This window comes from Pleuronectes platessa, chromosome 13, assembly GCF_947347685.1.
Source record: "Pleuronectes platessa chromosome 13, fPlePla1.1, whole genome shotgun sequence".
Lineage (NCBI taxonomy): Eukaryota > Metazoa > Chordata > Actinopteri > Pleuronectiformes > Pleuronectidae > Pleuronectes > Pleuronectes platessa.
In genome coordinates, this window is record NC_070638.1 from 22,107,367 (window position 1) to 22,123,698 (window position 16,332).

Sequence of the window (16,332 nt, forward strand, 5' to 3'; positions counted from 1 at the left end):
GTACTATCTATAGTTTTTGTGAAATCTACTCACACTATGTCCAACTAGAGACATTTTTTTATAATGTTGCTTGAGCTGTATGCTTTAAAAGTGAGGATAATGAGATAAGATAGGAGAAAGGTGAGCAAGCCAACAACTGTCCAACATGCTCTTTTTGTAACCCAAAACTTTTCTTTCCTCGAAACTTTTTTCTCTTCTGAACAATTAATGTAAAGCTTTGCCCAAGCCGAATATTATCATTACGATTTAAAAAATTTAAATTCCCTCAATATTTAATATTTGTCTTTTCTTTTCTAAAAAATCATGGGTTTTTATACTATTATACAATACCATATAATATATGTATTGTGCACCACATGGATCTTTATATGTAGCAGCCTTCTCATTTGGCCAGCTCTTTGAACCGAGTTGACTTGGGTAAACTATAGCAGTGGTCAACAGATCAGTTTGATTATTTGAATATTTTATTTCCCTCATCGGATTGAGACACTGACACAGATGGACTGACCCATGACGTGTGCAGATCTCCATAATGGCCAAAGCAGTCACAGAATCCCTCCTGGTTTGCCAATTTCTCTTCAAAGTAAAACCACAATGTCTGTTTCGATGCTAAATTCCTTCATACTGAGCAGTATCATAGAGCTTTTATTTTGAAAAGTTGTGAACTTGCGTCTTACGATTGTGTCAATTGCTTAACAGACCTCTTAAATACCTGAAATGCAATTTATGAAATAATAATAATTATTATAAGTAAATAATTCAAACTTATATAAACAGCCACACACGCCAACAGCAATAAAGCCAATTCTGTTCCATTTTATGAAAAATATTGATTATTAAATCTTTATTGCAGATTTAATCAGAATGATGAACTCAAAGTTTTGTAACTTCACTTTACACCTTAGATTGTTTATAAAATGGTCTTCATACAAAGTCCAGCACTATTGTAGGTTTGTTTGAAGAGGACTTGCTAATGGCATGAAATAATTCTGAGGTAACTCTGAAGAATCACCACAGGCTGAGCAAACAGGCAAGTTTAGAATGGGCACCGCACTAGTGAAACTTATGTTGTCAGAGACTATGGCCCAAGCTTTAAGAGAGGGATTATTAATACTTGCTTAAGTATCTGCTCTACAAAATCAAACTCACATTTTGTTTATTCACTATTTGCACAGACAACACGCTGTTTGTGTAGAGCTGTCAAGTTTATCTTGCTGGTTAAATAAGAAGGTATGTTTTACATTCTTCATTTATTTCATGTACATTATATTAATTGCTAGCTAGATGCTCAATTTAACTAAATGTATTTGAACTGTCAACACTAACTTAACGTTTTATTTAATGTTCTGTCCGTAATCATATAGTGCTTTATAGTCTTTATGGCCACTCAAAGTGTTTTACAGTAGTGTTGTCATTCACCCATTCACACCCATTCAAACAGTGCCTCTATGTTCCTCTATAACACATTGTTCATACAGTGCCGTCAATTGGGGCAAATTCAGGGTTCAATATCTTGCCCAAGGACACTTCAGACGGCGTTATGGAGCTAGAACTGCCAACCTTCTGGCTAGAGGACAACCTAATCTACCCCCTGAGCCAAAGCAGCCCCAACTGTACTGTAAGTGAATATGATAAAATTACTAATAAAATACAAGATACTGGTTTGAGATGCAGATACATTTATTCTACTGAACAATCAACATGCTTAGGGAGACACCAGATGCCTCAGATACAAGGATCCAACCAGTGAGCTTTACTCCCCACCAACGCCTTTCTAAATAAAGAGACAGAAAAAAAAAACAATTAGAGTAATAAACAAATCTTACAAGATGAAACAATTTTTTTTTTTTAATTAGAGAAGCACTGCACCATTTTGCTGGTGTTTTCTAAGACGTACATAAGAGGTGACTTGTATCCCAAAAGTGGATTGGACAAATGCATTGGCATGACACAGAAATAAAAAAAATGTTTGTTAGAATGTATGAATACGTGTGTGTGTGTGTGTAGATATATTGTTACATATATTTTGGATATTTTAATGATGATATATCATCTAGATGGCAACAACGTTATTAGGGTTACCAACTCAAAAAAAGCTAAACAAATCCAACCGACCTTTGACCCCACATCGCGGCTCTTAGCACGCAACTTGTTGACCTGAGATTCAGCGATGTCAGCTCTCTCTTCAGCTTCATCCAGCTCATGTTGAATCTTGCGGGATTTGGTTAGATTGTTGTTGGCCTGTTCCTCCTATTAGAAAGACAGACAACATCCTTGTCAGTGACTAACTGTATTTTTGTAAAAATAATGTAGCTTCTGTTATGACACCACCTGAGACCACTGAATATATACTTGCACATAAATATATATTTAGATGACAAGAAAAGTCCTTTTATATGTAATTTACTGTGATGAACAGCAAAAAAAACATGGTATTGATGATAGACTAACATGCAGTGGACTTGGATTGGTGTATTTACTTTAAATGACATCATCCAGAATACTTAGATTACTTACAGCCTCCTCTGAAGCTCTCTTGTAGGATTTCACCTTCAGCTGAAGTTTGTCTACCAGATCTTGCAGACGGGCAAGATTCTTACGATCCTCTTCTGACTGAAAACAAGGAAGTGCAAAACTATTTACTTTGGACAGAATTTGTATCTTCAGTGTTCCACAATTTTGTAAATGAACTGAAAATTACCTGATAGGTCAACTCTTTGGTTTTTCTTTCATATTTTCGTATCCCCTTGACAGAATCGCTTGACTTTCTTTGTTCAGCCTCCAGTTCATTTTCTAGTTCTCTGATCTGATAATGGAATGGACATGAAGATTTAGTTACTGCATTTGGGTTGGGGCTGGATAAAGTTTTGCATAAACTTCTTCAATGTGAGGGCACATTATATTATAATTTATATTATACTAACAATCTATCAAATGAGTCAATTAATTATTCATTTTCTCAAGATCAAATCAGATTTCTTAGAAATTATTGACACTCACCCTGGCCTCGAGCTTCTGCACCTGCTTCTTGCCTCCCTTCATGGCGATCTGTTCAGCTTCATCCAGACGGTGCTGCAGGTCTTTGATGGTTTGCTCCATGTTCTTCTTCATACGCTCCAGGTGAGAGCTGGTGTCCTGCTCTTTCTTCAGCTCCTCTGCCATCATGGCTGCATCAGTAATGGCCTTCTTGGCCTTTTCCTCTGCATTTCTGGACTCCTGCACTGCTTCCTCCACTTCAGTTTGAAGCTGGGAAGTATCGGCCTCCAGCTTCTTCTTATGGTTGAGCAGACTAGTGTTCTGGTTGTATATACAATAAGATAATAGATTTCTTGAATATGTTAACAGTAGTAACAAAGAACCGTGCCAAGTACAACTAGTGTATCTTACCTGTGAGTGCAGTAGCTGCACCCTCTCACTAACATCCATCAGCTCTTGCTCAGCAAGTTTGCGACCTCTTTCAGTTTGCTCCAGAGCAGCTCTCAGCTCTTCCACTTCAGCCTGAAGCAGGTTATTGCGTCTCTCAACCATGGCCATGTTTTCCTTCATATCTTCATTGAATCTCAGAGAGTCATCAAGCTGGAGCTGAGCATCCTGAAATGCATAACATTTAAGTGTTAAGCAATTTAATTCAAGGGAAAATATCATCCAATGTATCAACAGTGTACTTTTTGTCTGAATAACATATTTACCTTCAGATGTGAATGAACTGCCTTGAGTTGTTTCTGGGCCTCAGCGGCCTGCCTGTTGGCCTGGCTGAGCTGGATCTCCATCTCATTGAGGTCTCCCTCCATCTTCTTCTTCAGACGCATGGCCTCATTTCTGCTGCGTATCTCAGCCTCAAGAGAGCTCTGAAGAGTGTCCACAGTTCTCTGTTGGTTTCTCTTTGCTTGCTCCATCTCTTCATCTTTCTCCGTGAGCTTGCGCTCGATATCAGCTTTCACCTGATTGAACTCAAGCTGGGCCCTGAGTATCTTACCCTCCTCATGCTCCAATGTGGCCTAAAAAAAAACAACAAGATGTTACATTTCAATTCGTGGATTTTACTTGTTGTGGACACATAAAGATCTTTAGGGGTCTTAACCAAATAGATCCAACATGCCTCTGCTTCCTCCAGAGCTGTTTGTATCTCTGACTTCTCTTGTTCCAGCTGTTTTCGAATCTTCTCAAGCTCGTGAATACTCTTTCCACTCTCACCAATTTGTTGAGTGAGGTCGGATATTTCCTCTGAGAAACAAAACACAAGATTATCAGTTGTTTAGTCAATAGAACAGAAAGAAGTGTAAGATGGTGTTAAATCTTACCCTGGAGATTCTTGTTCTCTCTCTTCAGGGTCTCCAGATGATCCAGAGACTCCTCATAGGAGTTCTTCAGTTTGAAGAGCTCAGTGCTCAGAGACCTGGCTTCTTTCTGAGAGCTCTCCAGCTCACACTGAGACTCCTCATACTTCTGCTTCCATTCTGCCAAGACCTAAAATATGTGTGTTTATGTGTCATTATTTTAAAATTCATCATCAGGAATTGAAATGACTGAGTGAAATTTAAATTCTACCTTGTCAAAGTTTCTTTGCTTCTTGTCCAGAGCAGCAGCAGCAGCATTAGACCTCTCCACATCCACCATGAGATCTTCAATCTCATTCTGCAGTCTGTGCTTGGTCTTCTCCAGAGAGGCACATTTAGCATTCACTGCCTCAACAGCCTCCTCAGCATCCTGCAGACGCTGAGCCAGCTTTTTTCTGGAGAAAAACAGAATTCATATAGGGTTAGTTGGTTTTAAACTTTGCAGAATTGTTGGAAGTAGAAATATGTTTGACTCACTTGGCCTCCTCCAGCTCCTCGGTCCTCTGGATGGCATCAGTTTCGTACTTAGTTCTCCACTGAGCCACCTCAGAGTTGGCCTTGGACAAGCTGCGCTGCAGTTCAGCCTTGGCCTCCTGCTCCTCCTCATACTGCTCCCTGAGCAGGTCACAGTCGTGACGAGAGGACTGCACTGCATGGGCTAATGCATTCTTGGCCTGAAATAAAACATGAATGAATTCTTCTCTTATACCAACTGCACTCAGTGAGGTCTCACAAATATATTTTCCTACCTTCATTTCTTCTTCCAATTGTCTTTTAAGGTCTTCAACTTGCTGAGTGTATGATTGTTTTCCTCTGGTGAGCTGAGACACCAGAGAATCTTTATCCTCAAGCTGCCTTGTAAATTCAGCTAATTTTGACAAAAGGATAAAATCAGTACTTCATACCATCCCCCCAAAACAGTGATTCAAATCAAATGCATACCATTCTCAGTTTGAAGCTTTGCTTTCTGCATGGTGAAGTCATTGATGGTACGCTGTCCTTCTTCTGACTTTGTTTTGTATTCATTCATCTGGTCTTCCAGGGACCTGCACATTTTCTCCAAATTATTCTAAAAACAAAAGAGACAAGGAATGAAAACTGTATTTTATGGACACCATCCATTCATGCATTATCTTCTCATCCTGTTAGGTTTTCAAAGGGGAACTAGAGCTAATCTATGCTGACATTGGATGAAAGGCTGGGTACATTCTGGACAAGTCACCTGTAAATCCCAGTGTTCACATACTAAGACAAACACTATCGATGCACAAATTCAATGTCAATTTGAAGTCTCTAAATGACCTAACCCCAATCTGCATGTCTATGAACTGTTGGAGAACACTAGAGTACCTTTGCAAAAGCCACCAAGACATGGGGAGGACATACAAACTCCACACATATAGGCCCAAACAAATAACATTCTTGCTATGAGGAGACAGTGCTAGGCACTTCGAAGTAGTCTACCTTAGCCTTCACAATATGTTCCATATTGGACACCACGTCATCCAGCTCCAGTCTGAGCTCACTCTTCTCCTTCTCCAGTTTCTGCTTGACTCTCTGCAGGTTGTCTATCTGCTCTCCCAGGTCAGCAACACTGTCAGCTTGTTTCTTCCTGAGTGTGGCAGCGGTGGCTTCATGATGCAGAGTGGCCTCTTCAAGGTCTCTGCGCAGTTTCTGGAACTCAGCCTCCCTCTTCTTGTTCATCTCAATCTGGACAGATGTTGCTCCACCAGCCTCCTCCAGCCGCTCACTGATCTCCTCCAGCTCTCTGGCCAAGTCTGCTCTCTGCTTCTCCACCTTGGCTCGGGCAGCTCGCTCTGCCTCAAGCTCTTCCTCCAACTCTTCAATACGGGCCTAGTCCAAAATAAAATAAAATCCATATATATGCATTTCTATGTTATATATTTGTAAGATTAGACGGAGGGTTGTAACATTTATGCAGTAGTTTACTCAGCTTTCTTTATCCTGTCTAAAATATTACCTGCAACTCCTTTATTTTTTTCTGGAGCTGGGCATTCATCACCTGTTCATCCTCTATTTTGCCATTGAGCTGGCTGATTTCAAAGTCTTTCCTGTAGATGAAAAAAAATGGAAATGTATTAGCTGACAAATAGTTTGAGAAGTGTTTTAAAAATTGCACATGTTATATTACTTTTTCAGCTTCTCTTCAAGTTGCTGTTTGTCATTTTCCAGGTCCATGAGACTTTCTAGAGCTAACTTCAGGTCTCCTTCAAGCTTACGCTTTGCTCTCTCAAGATCCATCCGGACTTTCTTCTCCTGCTCTAGTGATCCTTCGAGCTGTAGGTTGTAATAAATATCTTTTTATAATTTTTTTTATCATTAATATAAAATCCACCTGATCATTTAATTCTTACATCATCCACTTGCTGCTCCAGCTTGGCCTTGGCCTTGGTCAGAGTGTTGACTTTGTCCTCTTCACTCTGCAGGTCATCCAGTGTTTGCTGATGAGCCTCCTGTAAGGCTTTCTTTTCCTTGGTCAGCTTAGCAATGATTTCATCCTGAGCTGCCATCTCCTCGACCAGGTTCTTCACCTATATCCAGGAGACATTTTCATCAAGGACTTCATCAAAGATCATATTTAGGACACAGAGTAATTTTATTGTTATTAGTGTTTGTGGTACCTTGTTCTCGGTGGCATGCTTCTCTTTCTCCACTTTTGCCAGAGTTAACTCTAAGTCATCAATGTCTTTCTTTAACTCAGAGCACTCGTCCTCTAACTTCCGCTTCTTTGCTGTTAGTTCAGCGTTCATCTCTTCCTCGTCATCCAGCCTCTCTGTCAGCTCCTTGGCTTTTGCCTCCAGCTGAATCTTGCTTTTGATCAGCCCTTCACATCTTTCCTCAGCATCAGACAGATTATCTTGCTCCTGTTATATTTAACATAGCAAAGATTTACATTTTACATTAGATTTACACGAAACTTGGTCATATTTTAAAGTATTTTTAATGCTCAAAGATTCTAAACATACAGATTGAACTTGGAGCTGCAGGTCATTCTTCTCTTGGAGAATAGAGACCATTTTTTCCTCAAGTTCCTTCTTGCGGGCTTCAGATTTTGCATAGGCCTCTTTCAGTTTGGTGAACTCTTCCTTCATGTTGGCCATCTCCTTCTCATTCTCTGCTGACTTCAATAGAGGCTTGATTTTGAAATACATCTTCATCCAGGGCCAATTCTTGACCCCCATGAAGGCGCGGATGTTCCATTGGATCACAAAGAGCGCATCCCTGCGGATAACAGATTGTCATTGTTCTTAATTCCCTCCAAACTAGAAAAACCCAGTGCTAACCTGAATGCACAAAGTATATAGCCTGGATGCCAGACGAACTTAGCCCCGCCCACAACATTTGAGGTCGGGAAGTTCGGTCTGGAGTCGCTCCGTTGGGGAGAAATTATGCCCGGTTCGAAAGCGACCGGACCAATCAGATTGTCAGGGCGGGCTTTATACGATGATGGACAGATGATCAACGGTAACATAATCAACCACGTAATCAAAGTGCGCTTGGGTTAAATTCGTTTTCAACAAACATGCCTGCCGCTGGAGAGCTGAGATGTGTAGATGCTGCCATTGCGTCTGCTGCGCTGAAGCATCCCTTCGGCGTCCGGTCTGAACCCGGCGTTAGTAAATAATTCACAATGCCTCGCTTAACATACGTCACATACTACGTTGCTCTGATTGGTTGTAGGTCTATCCAATTGAGACAAGAGGCATTTTTTTTCTCTGGTTCGGTTGAAACACGCCCCATAATCACAGCCCAATGGAGCGGTATCAGACTCACATTCTGACTAGAATTGTGAGTACTGTGTTTTGTCAGGAGATTTGTTTTCCCTTTTTGAGAGGTTGCTTAGTGTTCTTGGTGGAGCTTACCGTATCCGAATTGTTGGTCTAAGAAGCGAGTGTGATATTCTGTGTAGATTTTATAAGCGCCAAGATAAAGATTTGCTATTTTGGTCTTTATGAATATATTTCATTTGACTTAACTTCACTGAGAAAGTTGGGACAATCTGTGAGCAGTTACCTGCGTTCAACAATCTTCTGGAATTCAATTCTTGCTAGAAGTCCTCTTGAGCGGGCTTGAATACCAGTGATGATAAGTGCTAGTCGGTCATCGCGCATCTCCTCCAGCTGACCCAGCAATCCAGCTTTGAAGAACACCTTTTTCAAAGAGGAAGATTCAAATTGAAAATATTTTGGACTGATTACTGAAAATTAACTCAGCTTAACTCATCACAAATATGCAATAATTGTCCCACCAGAGACCCTGCATAGTATGCAAATTTTTAGATAAAAAGTCACAGATACAGGGCTTGAAAATCCAGAAGGATCTGTTAAACGTTTTTTCCTTTGTGAAATTGCAGCCAAAGTGCATCGCTGAAACCATCATACAGATCCAGTCCAGGAGCACAAATGTGTTTTGGTTGATGTGTGGATACCTGTATGTTTCTATATGGAATGTGTATTGCCTGTAGAAATGAAACTCTTTCAACCTACAGTATTTATTGCTCTATCTAGATAAATATATATCAAATAACATATCTGTTATGCGAAACACATTTTCTTTTAATCAGCAATGAACATACTGACCTTAGTGTGCCCCAGTTTGTACTGGTTGTGGTCGATATCCAGCGAACCCAGCAGTTTCTCGGCAGCCTTCTTGTTGTCAATGAACTGTCCCTCAGGAATGGCATTAGGGTTCAAAATACGGTATCTTTGACACAAATAGAATTGATACAATGTTTTGGATGTCAGTAAAGAAATTGTGATGCCCAACAGTCTCACAAGACTGGTTTTATTGTTATTGGTGCTTGTTGGTAACATCCAAACCTCTGTTTGAAATCTCCATAGAGGATCCTGTTTGGGAAACCCTTTCTGCAGATCCTGATGCCTTCCAGAACACCGTTACAGCGCAGCTGGTGCATCACCAGGGGGTTCTCCATGGCCCCAGGAGTCTTGGTCTCATTGGGGATGATGCAGCGTACAAAGTGGGGGTGAGTAGACCTCAAGTTGGTCATCAGCTTGTTCAGGTTCTCCTGTAAGAATTTGTCGGAACAATTGAATAGATGTCATAGCCATTCAAAAGTATGTTTTACAAAGTGCTTGGTTAGGGATAGTATAAGACTGTGTCACTCTAGACATCTCTTTTTTCTCAGCTGTTAAACTATATTCTCGCTCCTTCATACAATACAATGTGTGCATAACCACGCTGTGTCAAGATCAGAGCAGTAACAATTGTTTGAAGATTTGAATGAAAGAGAAATAATTTACCCTGTGCAAAGCCGATACAGTCTGGAAGGATGAACCTTTCTTCTTGCTACCTTTGGCTTTTTCCTGAGCTATAGTAAATAAAATCAATCTGTTAAATCCAGTCATCGGAAACGTTGATAGTTATTGAATCCATATTATGATTTATTTATTTTTCTGTAATTTTTTATAGCCTTTATTTATGAAAGCTCAGAGTGTAAGCTGTGAAAGGGGGACAGAGAGAGAGTTGGGGAGGACATGTATAAATGGCCTCAGGTTCGGAATTTAACCTGGGCCTCTGTGTGTTTCAACATACCTGAATCAGCTCCCGCATACCCAACAAAAAGGATGGATAAAAGTTTAAGGTTAGACTTCTGGAAAAGAGAGACAACAGTCTCATTCAGGGGATCCTTGTTCTTCACAAGCCAGTTACTGATGTTGTAATCAACAGTGCCAGCGTAGTGCATCAGGGAGAAATGAGCCTCTGGTTTTCCTTTGACAACTCTGGGCTTCTGGAAGTTGGCAGATTTCCCCAGATGGTTGTCATAGAGCTTAGCTTTGAAGGTGGCATCAGAAGCTTTAGGGAACATGCACTCCTCTTCAAGGATCGACATGATACCCATAGGCTGATGAGAATATGATAAAGAAATTAAAGACAATTGTGACATGCAATATCAGCAATGTTAAGTTTAAAACACACATGCATTTCCATGGGTTATGTGATTTCATCATGTAAATACATTTTAATTCCCAAATAAAATAAAAATCGCACCTTTTCAATGAGGTCAATACAGGCCTGCAAATCCATACCAAAATCAATGAAAGTCCATTCAATGCCCTCTTTCTTGTACTCTTCCTGCTCCAGCACAAACATGTGGTGGTTGAAAAACTGTTGCAGTTTTTCATTGGTGAAGTTGATGCACAGCTGCTCAAACGTGTTGTACTGTAATGACATTCATAGTTAGCATTACCTCAGGTGAGAGAACATTAAACAAAACTGTTGGTAGAGTTGATCAGCTTCCATTTCAAACTCACATCAAAGATTTCAAATCCAGCAATGTCCAATACACCAATAAAATACTGGCGGGGCTGTTTTGTGTCCAGGGATTGGTTGATCCTCACCACCATCCACAGAAACATCTTTTCATACACTGACTTGGCCAGCGCACTAACAGAATAGCTCACCTTGGGGAAATAAGTTAGGTATTTCTTTAAATTACACTTATAATTAATGCATGAATGAAACTATCATCAAAAGGTCCCTTTCTACTCTTTACCTGGGCGACATTTTGTCCCTTGGTGACCCACTCGTTTCCTACTTTAACCCTTGGGTGGCAGAGACCTTTGATTAGGTCAGCAGAATTAAGGCCCATAAGATATGCGACTTTGTCAGCATCTGAGGAAGTGAAGACAGGTAATCATGTCATGCAGCTCTACCTCTTAAACCAGACATTGTACATGTGTTCTGTGCAATCCTGTCTCCTATAAATTACAACCAACAGAAAATATACTTTTTAGCAAATGTAATTGTGACTGAATCCATTCTATGGAAATAATGAGGATTTGTTGTTTATTAATGTATTCTGCATACATGTATACTGAACATAAAAGTTTGATAAATTAGCTTTCTGCCAAAAAACAAGCCTCTTACCCTCAGTGCCATCAGCCTCAGCCTGCTCCTCTCGCTGCTTTTGCTTAAACTTCATATTGCCATGATGCATAATGGCACCAGTCAGCTTGTAAATACTGTTCTTCTCTTCTTGAGTGAAGCCCAGCACATCAAAGGCTTCCTAATTAAAAAAATGTTAATGTCATTCCGGTATCCCCTTCTTGTTATTGTTAACAAATGTTGTTTGACAAATCATTATTTGTTGAATCAAAGCTCACATCAGTGGCCATCAGCTCTTCAGAATCATTGATAGATGCTACTGTTGTCTCTCCTTGGGAGATGAAGGCATAGTCATAGGGGTTGTTGGTGATGAGCAGCATGTCTAAAAAGATGTTTGACAAGATAATAGATATTTATTGCCCTACAATGTGTGATGCAGTAACAACCATATATCACATTTGTGTGGAGCACTTACCCATAAGTTCGGGTTTTTTCTGTGACAAGATCTGGTAGAAAATATGGTAGTCCCTCTCAGCTTTGAGCTGGTAGGTCACACGAGACTTTTCCAAAAGGTCTGTTATTATAGAATATGTTATGTTATGTTAGATTTATAGGGCTGTACACACATTCTCTGGAACATGCCCATTTTCAGCTTAGAGAGGCAACTAGTAGACTTGAGGTTATTTCTTTTTTAGACCATTATGTAGTTTACATGGGCATAACATTGGATGTGTTGTTACCATGTTATAGGCTGAAATCTCCTTTTAATCAGAGTGTACATTGTTTCTTACAATGTGTAACACATATGTTAGCTCTGTGATAGACTGGAATACTGTCAATAGTGTATCCTCTCTCTCACATGTTGGGATTGGCTTCAGCGCTACATTACCGTTTTAAAGACAAGAGGTTTAAAGAATCGATGTATGGACAGATTTAATTTTACTCACAAGTCTCAATGTCGGCAGAGGCAAGCTTTCCTCGGTTGTCAAAATGAATTCTGATGAATTTACCCTAAGAGGAAAAGAAGTGCATGTTTATATTTAAAACATAACATGTTAAATTCATGATAATAAACTGAATTCACTGCAGTCACTCAGAAACTCACAAATCTAGAGGAGTTGTCGTTCCTGATGGTCTTGGCATTACCAAAGGCCTCCAGAGCTGGATTAGCCTGGATGATTTGATCCTCCAGGGTACCCTGAATTTGTTCCATTAGGGCAAGACTTAAGGTTTACTGCCAACTGATCCATATTTTTGTAGTTTACTATTAAGATATGGTGATGTAGTACAAACCTTCTTCTCAGAAGCTGCATCTTTCTTCCCACCTGGGGCAGCTGCGATGCTCGCAAAGTACTGAATGACACGTTTGGTGTTTACAGTCTTTCCAGCACCAGATTCTCCACTAATGAGAGGAGAAATAGAAAGTTTTTAACCAAGAATGATCATCCTTATTTATTGAGGAGTTGTCTGTTGGCTGAGACTTACGTGATAAGGATTGACTGGTTTTCTCTGTCTGTCAGCAGAAGAAATTATCAAAATATCAGCTAAAGTGACACAATGTCAGAACTGAATATTCAAATATGCTGATGGTTAATGTACCTGCCAGCATGTACTGGTAGGCATTGTCGGAGATGGAGAAAATGTGAGGGGGAGCTTCAGCCCTCTTCTTTCCTCTGTAGGCAGCAACCACTTCTTTGTTGTAGACTGGCAGCGCCTTGTAGGGGTTGACAGTCACACAGAACAGCCCAGAGTAGGTCTAGGAGAATAAAAGAGAGAGAGACAGAGAGAGAGTCAGTTAATGATACAAGACTGAAGTTGTATACACTAGGTAAGGGATATACTCTATACCCATTAAATGTTTTTAAAGCGTCCAACTCACATAGATCATCCATGCTGCGTAACGCTCTTTGAGGTTGAACAGCACAGCGGGCTCATGGAGGAAGGTGAACATCGCCATGTCTTCAATTTTATCGAACTTCGGCGGGTTCTGAGGGTTAACATCACACTCCTTCACAGTGACAGTCTGCAGAAAGAGATAACTCACTTTAAAACAAAAATCCAGACTTGTATTAGTATGTATTTGAACTGAACTGATACGATGAAACTACCTTTCCAAATTCAGTCTGAGCAGTGACTTTGTCACCCTCACGACTGGTGACAGAAGCCTTGACGTACTCAACCTCAGCGTCAGGAACGAAGCACTCCTTCTTCATGTCAAATATTCGAGTCTGGGCCTCTAGCCGCTCCTTATCCGACTTTCTCAGATAAGAAGCAGCAAGCCCAAATTCTGCCATGACAGCATCTCCCATTTTTCAACCTATTGAGAATATCATTCAATCAATCAATCAAATGTTAATTGTATAGCCCATATTCACAAATTGTAATTTGTCTCATAGGGCTTTAACAAGGTCGGACATCCTCTGCCCTTAACTCTCAACAAGAGTAAGGAAAAAATTATTTAAAAAATAAAGTTTCAACTGGGGAAAAACATAGAAACCTCAGAGAGAGCCACATTTGAGGGATCCCTCTCCCAGGTCGGACAGATGTGCAATAGATCCCACGTGTGACTGAGAACATCAGTCATATTTATAACATTGATTATGACAAATAATTTGTAGCATAATGGAAATTAAATGAATTGAGGAGTTATTGTCAGTAATGGAAGAGTGTGTGAGTAGACAAGTTGTATATCAAGCAGTCTTGTTGAAAATAATCCACGCTCAACTGCTACCAAGATCAGGATTCCAGCACCACAATCCAAAATACATGTCGACAATATAAAACACAACAAAAAATGTAAAGTACTAGTTAAGGCCTGTGATTTAGTTTGAACCTCTATTTATGACCCAATGATAATTCATAAAAGACATTCAAGACACAGATTTAGATGATACAGACATAATGGAATCATATAACCATGCAAACACACTCTCTTTATCACAATAACAAATAATACCTAAATTCATATTCCTGTGAGCATGTTAATGTAATCAAGTAACCTTTTATATTTTCTTCTTTTTATACAAAAATACAATGAAGTTATCTGAAATAGATGAAGGTCTATTCTTTACAGGGGTTCTGTCCTGGGTCCTCTCCTCTCTCACCTCTCCTCTCTCACCAACTCTCTCGGCTCTGTCATTCACTCACATGGGTTTTCCTACCATAGCTATGCCGATGACAACCAACTAATCCTGTCTTTTCCCCTATCGGAAACACAGGTAGCAACACGAATCTCTGTCTATCTGACCGACATCTCTCAGTGGATGTCTGCACACCACCTGAAGATTAACCTCGACAAGACTGAACTACTTTTCCTTCCAGGGAAAGACTCTCCCACCCACGACCTGACTATTAACTTTGACAACTCCGTGTTAACCCCCACTCAGACTGCTAGGAACCTGGGTGTGACACTCGATAGCCAACTCTCCCTTACTGCCAACATTACTGCAACAACACGGTACTGTAGATTCATGCTGTACAACATCAGGAGAATACGCCCCCTTCTCACTCAGAAGGCGGTGCAGGTCCTTGTCCAGGCTCTGGTCATCTCATGCCTAGACTACTGTAACTCCCTCCTGGCAGGTCTACCTGCTACTGCCATCCGACCTTTGCAGCTCATACAGAATGCAGCAGCTCGACTGGTTTTTAACCAACCTAAATTAACTCACACTACTCCGCTCCTCCGCTCCCATGATTGGTTACCAGTGGTCGCCCGCATCCGGTTCAAAACACTAGTACTTGCGTACCATGCTGTGAATGGATCAGGTCCAGTCTACATCCAGGACATGGTCAAACGGTACACCCCAGCTCGTTCACTCCGCTCTGCCTCGGCTAATCGACTCGTTGCTCCCTCACTACAAGCTAAACACTCATCAAAAGCACGATTGTTAGCTGTCCTGGCTCCTAAATGGCGGAATGAGCTCCCCATCGACATCCGGATATCAGAAAGTTTAAACATCTCCCGCCGAAAACTAAAAACCCACCTCTTCCGACTATACCTTGAATAAAAAATAAAAAATAAAAAATAATAATAATAATATACTTACAACTTTTGAAACTAACACTTTTACTAGCATTTAAATGGCACTTACTTATAGCACTTTGTAGTTTTGCTTTATTTTGAAGAAATTGTACTTTCTTGATTCTTGTTGTTCTGGGTCTGTACCCTCGGGGTTGAATGCACTTATTGTAAGTCGCTTTGGATAAAAGCGTCAGCTAAATGAAATGTAATGTAATGTAATGGTTAAAACAGAATATCCCAGGTCTTTTGTTATGTTTTGCTGACACGTGCATGTTTGCAGCAGAAGAGCGTGATGATTAAAAAATAATTGGATTAGTTATTGTTGTATAACATCATTAAAAAATAACCCACTGTGACATAAATATGGAGCTGTGACTCTTACCCGAGGTGTTTCTCTCCGGGAATTTAGGAACTGTGCTATTTGTATAACACAGACAGAACACACACAAAATATTATTATGTCATTATTTAATAAAGATGAATCAAGTATATACATTATTGTATTAATACCCCCCTCCCCCAACTCAATTGGCAGCACATACTATCTAAATATAGTTCAGAATAACTTAACCAAGACCAGCACTTAAACAAAACCTAAACAAAATGGTCACTCACACCAAACAGCACTTCCTCACTTAAGTGGGTTTTTCCCTTACCTTTAACCGTCAACCTGTTTCAAGTGAAATGATGGATCCAGTGGCTGCACCGGGTGTCCTCTCCATTAATAAAGGTTCTAAGTGAACCAAATATGGGGATGAATATCAGAGAAATGGCATCCAGGTTGCCTTTCACAAAAGGCATTCTCCAAATTGGGGAGAGCCCAGTGCTGCTATTTGTTGCTCTAACCTTGAGAACAAGGTGAGACTAGACAATGAAAAAAAATTGGGGAGGCAGGAAGCGAGGGAGCCGTGAGGCTATGGTCAATCAATTAATCATCTTCTTCCTAAGTTACATAGAAGTAAAACAAATTTTATTAATTATTTCAACTACAATGAAATTAACTCAATTATGGAATTTTAAGCAAGTAAAAAGTTTATAGGTATGACAACAAACAATAACACCTTGAGGGCCATACATTAATTGGGGAGAAATCCCCTTGTGCACTAT

At 40.1% G+C, this 16,332-nt stretch overlaps 1 protein-coding gene across 1 annotated transcript; it reads right to left on the reverse strand.

Moving 5' to 3' along the window:
• Positions 1-1,662: 1,662 nt before the first annotated feature.
• On the reverse strand, positions 1,663-16,332 carry LOC128454203 (myosin-7). Its single transcript, XM_053437504.1, has 39 exons — positions 15,882-16,332; positions 15,608-15,642; positions 13,313-13,521; positions 13,084-13,227; positions 12,804-12,960; positions 12,690-12,717; positions 12,498-12,606; positions 12,310-12,402; positions 12,152-12,215; positions 11,680-11,778; positions 11,483-11,586; positions 11,247-11,385; positions 10,873-10,991; positions 10,631-10,780; positions 10,368-10,538; positions 9,912-10,221; positions 9,620-9,687; positions 9,179-9,384; positions 8,939-9,062; positions 8,373-8,509; positions 7,325-7,580; positions 6,980-7,222; positions 6,713-6,889; positions 6,490-6,635; positions 6,319-6,409; positions 5,802-6,191; positions 5,280-5,406; positions 5,087-5,205; positions 4,815-5,011; positions 4,549-4,732; positions 4,302-4,467; positions 4,100-4,224; positions 3,690-3,998; positions 3,388-3,591; positions 3,001-3,297; positions 2,702-2,806; positions 2,518-2,613; positions 2,116-2,250; positions 1,663-1,774 (listed from the first exon to the last, which is right to left on the reverse strand). Exons 3-39 carry the CDS (start codon positions 13,511-13,513, stop codon positions 1,754-1,756), a joined length of 5,811 nt encoding a protein of 1,936 aa, XP_053293479.1. The 5' UTR covers positions 13,514-13,521; positions 15,608-15,642; positions 15,882-16,332; the 3' UTR covers positions 1,663-1,753.